General features: G+C 36.5%; 1 protein-coding gene across 4 annotated transcripts in view; it reads right to left on the bottom strand.

The window, feature by feature from the left end:
• RPGRIP1L (RPGRIP1 like) overlaps positions 1-12,082 on the bottom strand; it is a 98,622-nt gene that overhangs the window by 22,743 nt on the left and 63,797 nt on the right. Inside the window, exon 23 of one of the 4 annotated variants that reach the window (XM_057534911.1) lies at positions 240-596. The exons of the other annotated variants lie outside the window; for them this stretch is intronic. Within the exon in view, the coding sequence (XP_057390894.1) occupies positions 486-596 (111 nt within the window). The 3' untranslated portion in view covers positions 240-485. Of the gene's footprint in view, positions 1-239; positions 597-12,082 lie in introns of those variants that run through there. 4 annotated transcript variants of the gene reach the window in all.

Genomic DNA, 12,082 nt, shown 5'->3' with positions numbered 1-12,082 from the left:
TTATCTCAGGTGATGACATCACCACCATCCACCTGGTCACCCACAACCAGGAGACCTTGGAGCCATTCTTGCCAATCTCCATTTTCACATCCACCATATCCTATAGATCACTCATTCCTGTTCACTTTAATTCCTAAATATTTCGATGTTTCACTGAGTTACAAAAAGCTTAAGATATTTCAACATTGTGTCAGCTACTGGAGATATAAACACAAAACAAGATGTGTTTTTTTCCCTCATTTTTATCTCTAGAGAAACTCCTTCTTTATGTTCTCACATGATCTGAGGAAGGAACGAATTCAACAGTTTCCTAGTATTAGAGAGTAGTTTTATAGAGTAAGAAGGGAGAAATCAGAAGGAATCATAAAGAATAACTGGTTGGCAGAACTGTAGGCAGACAGGTGGGTGGTACGAGGCACTAAGTTCAGTTACAGAGGGACTATCATCTTGCTTATGGCATCACTGGTGTGGTGTGCAGTACACACTCAAAAAATAAGCGGCTCCGTTCTCATGGCTGTAAGAGAGGTGAGGCACTCCTGCCTCTCTACTTGCTTGCCTGCAGCCTCAACTCTTCTTCTGGTGGCAGAGTTCCTTCCCTAAAAACAAATCAGATATCACCTTTCTGCTTGAAAACCTATTACCCCTACACTCTCGCCATTTCCCCAGACCTGTGGTGTACTGTTAATATTGCTGAGCTTTTGCATCTGAAATCTTCTCTATCAGACAAAATTCCACTTATGTGAGGCCCTGGGCCATGCATGTACTCCTTTTATGAGAGCGTGACTGATTTCCAAGACTGAGTTGCTTCCTCTTCTGGGCCCTCACTGCACTTTTTAGTCACATTGTATGGCATGGATTTGTTTACATATGTGCCTCTCTCTGTAGACTGTGAGTTCCTGGAGGCCAGGACCATAACTTATTCATCTTTTGCTATTTAACATCCTCTCTAGGATCTGGCTCTCAATAAATACTTAATGATATAGAGTCAAGGGACGCTGAATGTCCTCTATCTATTCAGAATATCTTTTATATATTGCCAGAAATATGTGAGGCTGCAATTATTAGTGTTTTCACCTTTAACAAATATTTATTGTATCTACTACGTTTTGGGAAGTTGGTGATTATTAACTGTTGAAAAGTGTATAGAAATCTTGTCATTCTAGATTTTAATTAAATAATACTATTACAAGCACCGATCAATTTTGTAGAATCTAGGGGTAGGGTACTGTTGTTAGCTCAACTTCTCTGTATGTTTGAAAATTTTCATAATAAAATACCGAAAAAAAGTTCAATTAGGAGAATTGGAAGGGGTAACAATATACTGTTTCAAATGACAGTGACTGAAGCATAGCCTTTTAGATGGATGCAGAATAATGTCTGTTGAGGATTACTAGAGGAATACAACTGGTCATACCTCTGTATTACACCCTGCTCATACACAGGTTAGCCAGCCAGTATAGGCTTTGGGCTTTTCTTGTTTTGTTTCTTTCCTGTGCGTGTGAACATGTTACTAGGTGTGATGCTACTTCTCAGTACTGTTTTTGTCTTCTTCACCAGTTATCCTATTTAGCTTCCCTAGTTAGCGAGATGTCAGCATCAACATATAAAAAGAGCATTTAAAATTTCTGATTGTGGTGAACAGCAGTAACAGAAATCACTCAAATAAGAACTGTGTGCAACTTCTTTTCAGTTGTCTGTATAGATGGACACTATACTTTATGTGATTGAATGATCTAGAAATGTGATGACAGCTTGTATTACTCTCAGAGAAAAAAAACATTAAGAGTTCTCATGATTTTGGCTCAATTCCACTACTGCTTCCTGACTGATGTTATAATTCACATTTTAGGCCATATTTCTCTATAGTATTTACTTGGGCTTTTATTGGCATGCTTAAATTTTTTATGTTGTACTTCAGAAGATCATGCTGAATTCTTCCTCTGGTTTCAACCATCACAGCAGCCACAATGGGGTTGGATTGTTAGGCTTCTAAAAACTAATTCAACTTGACAGCCCTTAAACACAGTATTGCTTAACTGAGAATAGCCTCTGATAAAGGTTTGGAACTTGCTTCAGTCAGTTAGATTTAAATCTCACTATGGTGAGATTGCATGTGAGTTTTATTTCATTCTTAATTCCACAGTGAATAAGCATTTCTTTAACTTTTTAAACTATAAAGAAAATAATTTGGCATATTCAAGTACTCAACATCTTAAACAGATGTTACCTTTTTGCTGTATCTGATTTAAATCTTTTTGCTGTTACTGTGGAAGAAATAAAATATTTCGGATACAGGGAAAAGCGCCCCCTCCCAATTCCTTTCCCCTTCTTCCTCATTTCCCCCAGAGGTAACCACTATCCTGAAGTTGGTGTGTATCATTCCCAAACAAGCTTTTATATTTTCTACTATGTATGTATATATATATAAACAACATATTATTTTCTGTTTTTAGATTTTATATGAATGGTATCATTGTCTATTAATCATTCTGCAATTTCTTCACTCAATACTATATTTTTGAGATTTATTCATGGTTATAATTAAAATCTAATTCATTAATATTAACTGTTGTATAGAATTCCATTTATATTGTCTATATAATCTCTAGTCTATTTATTTCTCTATTGATGAACAATTAAGTTGTTTAAAATTTTTTGCTATTACAAAGAATGTTGCATTGAACATCCTTTTATGTTTTCTTGTGTATGCGAGTGGTTCTCTTGGCATTGCTGGGTGATAGGTATGAGAAAGTCAACTTCGTAGGATTATCAAGTTACTTCCCACATGGTATATAAGTTTACATGAGTATTATTTTATCAGCATAAAAATACTTTGTATATGTGTATGTGTGTGTGTAAATAAATATAATTAAAGCCTACCTATAGGAGCCAAGGTATGTAGAACTTGGTACTTTATAACAAAACAATAGACATAAAATGGAAATGCAAGGTGATGATCTATGTCTATGCCCTTTAAGAATAAAAGTTTAATTGAAGTGAGCTCTAAGACAAGCTCAAAATAGTTGGTTCAAAAAGTCAAACTGGGACTTCCTTGGTGGTGCAGTGGTTAAGAATCCGCCTGCCAATGCAAGGGACATGTGTTCAATCCGTAGTCTGGGAAGATCCCACATGCCACGGAGCAACTAAGCCCATGCGCCACAACTACTGAAGCTCACACACCCTAGAGCCCGTGCTCCGCAACAAGAGAAGCCACCGCAATGAGAAGCCCGTGCACCGCAAGGAAGAGTAGCCCCCGCTCACAGCAACTAGAGAAAGTCCGTGCTCAGCAACGAAGACCCAATGCAGCCAAAAATAAATAAATAAAATAAATAAATTTATTAAAAAAAAAAAAAAGTCCAACTCTCCATTGGTACTGACAGAGCCATACGTAAGTAGGGTAGGATGCATAACGATTAATGGCCATTCTTACAACTTCTCTTCTTCAGGCTGGGGGCTGGCACAGTCATCTCAAAGACTCAAAAAAAGTCCCCTAGACCTCACAGTAGGCTCCAAAGCTTCTACTTATTGGGAATCAAATCCACTCTTCATACAAGTTTTGATTGAAAAGTCTTTGATTTTTAAAAAAATAATAGCTCTTTGGGAGAAATAAGAGTAAAGAGAAACTCCAACTGTTGAAGTAATAATTTTTTTTTTACAGAGATTATTCCATTTTCATAGTTTTAATAGTTAAGTATTTATTTATTTATTAAGTGACACCTGAGCAGCTGATAAAATGACAGCATAAAACAACAAAAATCATACACTGCATGTTGAATACTCTACCATTATAAAATTAAAACACAACAATTAATACAGAAGTAGTAATTTAATACATATTTCCGACATACTGCTTACTATTTCTGTGATACTTTAGATCCCTACTTCACTTCTCAAACTGGGAATTAACACACACACATACAAATAATGATAATAATGTTTTTAACAAACAAAACAAACCTAATCCAGTTTCCACTGGTGACAGTAATCTTTCTTTTCTCATATGTTCTGTTAAAAGATACTGTGTTGAACAAATAATATAAATAGTGAAAACTTCAGTAATGGAGATCAGACTCGTGCTAGGGTTAAGAATACTTATTTTTAGAACACTGTCTCCCTTATATACCATGTAAATTACTGTATCTGTAATGGTCAGCAAATTACAGAAGCTTGTTACCGCATGTTCTAAAGCGATGATTGGAATATTTTTTCCTGTCCTAATACACCTGAGGGATATGACACATTTTCATCATTAAAAGTGGCTTACTATGGCAGTACTGTGAAGGAAGGAGAGAATTTAAAAAATGACCCTCAATTTCAGGTTATTTTGATATGCTATTCCACTTTTACCATCATTGAGAACAGATGTTATAGAACAGTGGTTCTCAATTTTGGCTGCACATTAGTACCACTGGGGGAGTTTTAAACAAAATTCTGATCTAACTGATCTGAGTGGAGCCTGGGCCCTGGCATTTAGAAATGTTTCCTAGGTGGTTCTAACATGCAGCCATGGTGAGAAGTACTGCCTTTCCCTAAAGCTGTGGTTCTCAGATTTTAGCACACCCCAGAATGACCTGAAAGGCTTGACAAGACACAGATTTCTGGGCTCCAGTCTCAGAGCTTCTGATTCATTTGGTCTAGTGTGGGGCCCAGGAATTCGCATCTGTCACAGATTCTCAGGCAATGCTGGTGCTGCTGGTCTGAGGACCGCACTTGGAGAAGCACTGCTCTAAACCAGAAAAGACTCGCCCTGTATTTGCTGGCCCTTTCTATTTATAGAAAAGCTTCTACAATTCATATTAAACTGTCCTTTAGTTATTATTTAACATTTTAGTACAGAATTAGCTAACAAATTATTTCCTTTTTAGAAGCAATCTATATTCATCACTAAAAACAATCCAACAATATAAATCCTAGAAAGTAAAATATAAAAGTTCCTTGTTTCCACCCATTCTTTAACTCAGGGATTGGCAAATTTTTTTCTGTAAGGGCCAGAGAGCAAATATTTTTCGCATTGTAGGCTATATGGTCTCTGTTGCAAGTACTCAACTCTGCTCTCGTAGAGTGAAGTGGCCACAGACAATATGTAAATGATGAGTGTGCTGTGCTCCAATAAAACTTTATTTATAAAAATAGGTAGAGGGCTGGATTTGGCACATGGGCCATAGTTTGCTGACCCTTGCCCTGACCCATGTCCCAGAGATACTCATTGCTAACAGTATTTGGATTATATACTTCCAGACATTTTCTTTGCTTACATAAACCTAAATGTTATATCTGTATGCTCATATAAAAATACATATGTATGGATCCAGTAATCCCACTACTGGGCATATACCCAGAGAAAACCATAATTCAAAAAGACACATGCACCCCAATGTTCATTGCAGCACTATTTACAATAGCCAGGTCATGGAAGCAACCTAAATGCCCATCAACAGATGAATGGATAAAGAAGTTGTGGTACATATATACAATGGAATATTACTCAGGCATAAAAAGGAATGAAATTGTGTCATTTGTTGAGACGTGGATGGATCTAGAGACTGTCATACAGAGTGAAGTAAGTCAGAAAGAGAAAAACAAATATCGTATATTAATGCATGTATGTGGAACCTAGAAAAATGGTACCGATGAACTGGTTTGCAGGGCAGAAGTTGAGACACAGATGTAGAGAACAAATGTATGGACGCCAAGGGGGGAAAACCACGGTGGGGTGGGGATGGTGGTGTGCTGAATTGGGCGATTGGGAATGACATGTATACACTGATGTGTATAAAATTGATGCCTAATAAGAACCTGCAGTATAAAAAAACAAACAAACAAAAAAACAACTAATACTAAACTTTCTTTGGGTTATTTGTATGGAAATATGTTAACATAAATGTTTCAGACATTACATGAAATTTCTAAAAATCTTGTATGTTCTGGTATAATGTTATAAGTCATAATTCTAGTTATTACTTTAAAATGTGTATCTCAGAAATAACTAAATTTCCTTGTCAATTGCATTATTATGAACTTTCATCAAATCTTTAACCGTGGTCATTTTTAAGTCTTTTGTCATTTACAGACAGTTCTGGGTGTACTCTGATGCTTTTGCAAAAATGTTCCTATAAAAGGGTTTCATCTTCAAGGAATTCATGGAAAAGACTCTGACAAGTACAGGTTTCTGGTAACTGACTATACTGCTGAACTGAATGAATAAGCATTTTCAGAACTCTAATGGAAAACTGATGAATTCATAAAAGTGCTAACAAAAGATCAAGATGAAAAAAAAATTAATTACATGGGACTGAGTGAACTGATGAGGATCATTATAATTTTTGTGACTTTCTGTTTGAATAAAAAAAAAAAATTCCACAAGGACTCACAGGCAAAAAATATACAAATCAATTTTCACTGCAAAGTAAAGGAGCTGTTACAGTGGAGGATTCCTGGACTGAATGTCAATATTATGACATAGTATGAGTGTGTTTCGTGTTTGGTAAATGCAATCATTGTTGCTTTTGTTGTGGTCGTCCATTTACAATGCTTAGTGTCAGTTTATCTCTTGTAAAAATAAAATAGTGTGTGTGTGTGAAAAAAAATACATATGTATGTATGTACAAATATACTATGTATGAACAAATATACCTTTTTGTTTGCTTCTTTTTAAATGGAATCATCAGTGAGATATTTCTTATTCATAAATTTGACAAGAAGTGTGATATGAGGAAACAGTAATTTCTACATGTTTTGTGTAAAAATGTTATGTATAAAAACACTTAACCTGGAAATGTCTGTATTAGCAAAAACTGATAGAAACCAAAGGGTCCACCAAAAGGTGCTTATTTAAATAAATATGGTACAGCTATACAATGTAATATCATGCATATGCGAAAAAAGAAATAGAGTATACTGCTATGGAAAGATGTCTGTGGTATATCAGTAAGAGATAATTAAGTTACAAAATATAAAAAATAGTTTTAAAGGCAATTAATATCAGGAGAGTAATCCAGCATTTCTGGTTATCTAGCTTAAGCGTCCATATGTAAAATAGTGGGAGGGGCTTACTCTACCCACTGATAGGATATCATCTTTGATTCTGAAGTGATTTAACAACGTATAATACACTAGTGCTAAAAGCGGTGAGCTGCTTTATGCATTTTGCTTTTCAAAGCTTTAAAACATATTTTGCTGGACATCATTACTGCGATCACCTGGGAATGCCAGCTCAAGTTGTTCAAGAGAACCTGGCATCCAGGTGGAACTGCATTTTAGTCCGATTGAATATGGCAGCTTTTACAAAACTGCTATTAGTAGGAACGGAGAAAGATGTAAATGTGCATTGCACAAAAAAGATCATTACTCTTTAGCCTGTGATCTCCCATTCTCACCTGTGGGCACACTTTAAGAAATCTGTGAGTTGAAGGCAATATATTTAGTTGTAAAAATTGAAAGCTGCATTGCTTAAATGGTAAAATTAGGAATAATGTGAAAGAAGGATTGATAATTCTTTTTTTTTTAATGCTATGGCAGATGCAAATTTTCGGTTTTGATGTCTATTTTGAGGACCTAAAACAAGGCTTTTAATCAATGTATTATACATCAAATTGATACTGTTAACTTCTGATTATTCAAATTAATAAAATATTCATAGAGAAATGTCCAAAGTTTTACATTTCTCAGACTCCCCACCCCCAGTAATTATCATGCCTAGAAGCTTTTTAGTAAAAGCAGCAGTCATCAGGCTGACGGAATCTGACAGGCCAGCAAGGCCCAATTACACTGGTGCTCTGTGGCACTTTGATGTCCTGGAAACGAAGAGAGATAGGGGCAAATTGGGTGGCACATTATGTTAATGACTTGATTTAATCCAGCCACTAAACTTTATGTAGCCTGTTAAAAAAGATGCTAACACTAATTATGCCACTTTGGAAAGGAACGGAGGGGACAAGCATTTCATTCTGACAAAGTGAAGCTCATAAATGTTGTAAATGAAATGAAACAAAATGAAGTAATCTATGATTAATTATACATCACAGACATGAAGAAAAGAGGAAGAACCAAGTAATATGTCTAAGTCCTGGGAAATCTGTTAGATTCCGTTTAAGGATCAACATTTCTAAAACATAACTATGAGCTGTCAGATTCTGTAACATGAAAAAAAGAAACTGAATAATCTTAAGTTGCTTACACAGTGTAGTAGATAATTGAAATTCATAGTGTAATTGGCATAAATGATGTTTATCTAGGACACTACTCTCCCTCTCAATTTTGTGACATTATAGCTATAGGTAAAGGCAATTTAAAAAATTTCTACAAAGTGGAGGTCACCACAGAGTGGGGTTATTTAATTGCTTTTTAACTAGTCCCTGTGCCTCTAATCTATTCTTTACTTTATTGATAGCATGATCTTTTAAAATGTGATCCAAGAGTGCAAGCTCCACGAGAGCAAGAGACTTACTCCTCTTATTCACTGCTAAATTCCCAGTCCCTAGAATAAGGCTCGGGACACAGAAAGTGCTCACTAACTACCTGTTTAATGAATGACTGATCTTCTTCCTCCTCCCTTAAAAATCCTCATTGGCCGCTCGTAGAACTTCAGGATAGACTTCAACCTCCTCAGGTAATACACAGAAGCCTCAATGCTCTGGACATGACTATCTTTTCAGCATATTCTCCTGGGGCTCCCCATGTGTGCCGTAGGCTTGGCCCATCCTAAAACCGCTCTGATTCTCAGAACAAGCCATGCTCCACATTCTCTCAAATTCTTATGCTTTTGTTTCTTTGGCCTATAATGTCGCCTCCTCTGCTTCCACTAATTCCTAATCATCTTCAAGTCTTGGCTCAAGCTTCACTGACCCTAGGAAGCCATCCTTGATGAGGGTCCCTCATGCTGAGTTAGGCACTCCTCCTGAAGGCTCCCACAGTAGCTGTGCATTCCATTCTCCTAGCGCTGACCACTGCATTGTAATTGTGTTTGCCCTAGACTGTGAATTTTTTGAGGCTAGGGATTGTTTCTCGTATAATACACAGTAGATGCTAATGAATAAAGAATTGCTGTGAGAACTATAAGGAGATATTACATAGCATGTGCTTAGCACATATTAGACATTCAGTAGTACCTTCCCTTCCAAAGAAAGCTATGTATTCCTGTCCTGAGCTTTCTACCTGAAGCAGTTCTTAAAGAGGAGACAAAAGAAGAAACTAATGAGCCACAAGTATTTTTAGGCTTAAAAGTTAATATCAACAATCAGATAAAATGACATCCTGTGTCTCCTGGTATCATGCACTGAAGAGGACACAGCGTTGCTCCTGTAGTATTCCTACCAAAACGAATAACCTGAATCACACAAATCCAAATTGAAGGACATTTTACAATATAAATGGCCTGCATTCTTAAAAAATGTCAATGTTATGAAAGACCAACTCAATGGAAGGCTGAGGAACCATTACACATTAAAGGAGGCTAAAGAGGAATGAAAACTAAATGCAATGTGTGATCTGGATTTGATCCTGGACCAGATTAATAACATGCTATAAAGGATAATACTGGGACAACTGGCACAATTTTAATAAGAACTGTAGATTCCAGTATTATTGTTCTGAAGTATTTAGAGGTAAAGGGGCATGATCTCTGCAACTATCAAATGATTCATTACAACTATGTATGTAAGAATGTGTGTTTATGATGTATACATACTGCATATAAGCATATATAGGAGAGAGAAGAGAAATGATTAAAAAAAGAGTATAAGCAAATGTTAACAACTGATGAATCTGAGTGAAACGTATTCAGGAGTTCTTTGTACTGTTTACGGAATCTTTAAAGAAAAAGGTTCCATGACTCATATTAAACGATTTGCAAAAGTAGCACACAGAAAAACTGGTACAATCACTAGAAAATGCTATATTTCAATGATATGATGATCTCTTATTTTGTTCCTGTGCTTACAGATTATACTATTTTACTGTATTTGTTATATAATTTAACAAAACTAAATTTCACCTATGAACATAAGATTCTGGTCATTACCTTCTACTAAAAGTAGAATTTTTAAAACCACATGGGAGCTGATTAATAGCTACCAAGGCATAAAGCATTGCTTAAAATAGCTGCTTGCTTTAAATGATATTCACACTTCTGAGACAGCATCTAAAACCATTATAGGAAATCACATTTTGGAATGGTAGTGAAGGCTGTATTAGGCTGTAGCAAAGTAACACAAATTACTTTTCCAGAAGTAAAAAGGAAAAAACCCAGTTTACTACAAAGGAAAAATATATGTGTACATTAGAATTAATTGAATATTTTAGAGGAATAGCTCTTTCACTAAACTTCTTGGTTAAATCAAAGTTCTTTATTCTTAGTTAAGAGCACTGTATAACTGCACTGAGATGCTAGCAATGTTGTCAATATATACATGATTCTGTTGAAAGTCTGATACAGGACTTCTCAACCTCAGCACTACTGACATTTTAGGCCAGACAGTTCTTTGTCGTGGGTCCTACACTTTGCAGCATGTTTAGCAGCAACCCTGACTTCTAACCACTAGATGCTAGTAGTAGTCCCTCCCAGTGTGACAACCAAAAATGCCTCCAGACGTTGCCGAAATGTCCCTTGGGTGGCAAAATTGCCCCCAGTTGAAAATCACTGGTCTAAGATGACATAATTCAGATAACATTTCTCCATACTTTGAAAGTTACTCTTAGATGATGAATACAATGTTTAGAAAATAAAATTAACTGTTGCAATGCCTCCCTAGTCTCTCTTGGATAAAATCCAAAACATTTAGCCTTCACCATTGTAACTGAAGTCTTCTATCCCTCTCTACAGAAAGGCTGCTCCAGTTAGTGTATTCTTGACTTCTGAAACATAATGTGCATCCCTGCCTGCAGTAAAAATGCACATGATTTTCTCCCTGCTGCCATATATCCGCATCTTTGAGTTGTCACAGTTAAAGCAGAACACTCCTTTCTACTGTGTGACTGGCCACAGCTGAATGGGTCCAAGGAGCACAACTGATAAAGATGGACCCAATCCAGAGGCTAGACGTGGCTCATCAGATCCTTCTCCTTGGGGCTGGGCGTTCTGTGTGGCTATCTTTGGGCAGTAAGCAAGTGAAGCAGAAAAAGTCAGCTTAAAATGAGAAAAAGCAGACACGAAACTATGAGAAAGAGGGTGGGTGAGCCAGCTTGTGGGCATATCCTTAATGAAGCCTATTGAAAAATCACTCCAAATTTCTCCTTCCTCTGAACTTCCTTAATTAGTGGCATGATTGTCAGCAAGTCAGCTTATTTCAAAATCTCAGTTCACACATTTGGAAAATGAGGAGGCTAGGCCCCAAACAGCTTTATTCTTTAGCTCAAGTATCTATTAGTCATTGGTACTGTCTCCTGACATTGTTTTATATTGTAATTTAACTGCTGAATTACTACTTGACTTTTTCATGAAAACATCTTCCCAATGAATGTAATGTTTCCTGAGGGCAGGGCCGGAATACTGTATCTACCTCCTTAGGGAAGAGTGATCACAAACTGCAGATGGTGAATCCCTGGGAATCGCTGAGTTATAACAAGAGAGATGAGTACTGTTTGTAGATTGGCTAGATAAATATACCCCTTGGTACTAGTCCTGTAGACCCTAGGACTGATTCAGTATCTCATATGTTATATGTTATATGTTATGTTCGAAAGGCTAAACAATATAGCCTTTCAAAAATTGTGATGAAAGTAAGCAGAGTCTTGCAGAACTATTGAGAAAGAAATGTGAACCATGTGAGAAAGAGATATCTGAATCAAGCTTGCAGGCTTACTACTCTTGATGTAATGAATGGACTGTTCTTAGTAAAATGATGTGATGGTTAAATTTATATGTCAACTTGTTTGGGCCACGAGGTACCCAGACATTTGGTCAAACATTACTCTGGGTAAGTCTGTGAAGGTATCTCTGGATGAGATTAACATTTGAATTGGCAGACTGAGTAAAGCCGATTATACTCTCTAATGTGGATGGGGCCTCATCCAATTAATTAAAGACCTGAATAGAACAAAAAGGCTGAGTAATAGGGAACTCTTCCTGCCTGACTGCCTTGAGCTG

This window comes from Balaenoptera acutorostrata, chromosome 19 (assembly GCF_949987535.1).
Source record: "Balaenoptera acutorostrata chromosome 19, mBalAcu1.1, whole genome shotgun sequence".
Taxonomy (NCBI): domain Eukaryota; kingdom Metazoa; phylum Chordata; class Mammalia; order Artiodactyla; family Balaenopteridae; genus Balaenoptera; species Balaenoptera acutorostrata.
This window is presented reverse-complemented; position numbering and strand designations above follow the sequence as displayed.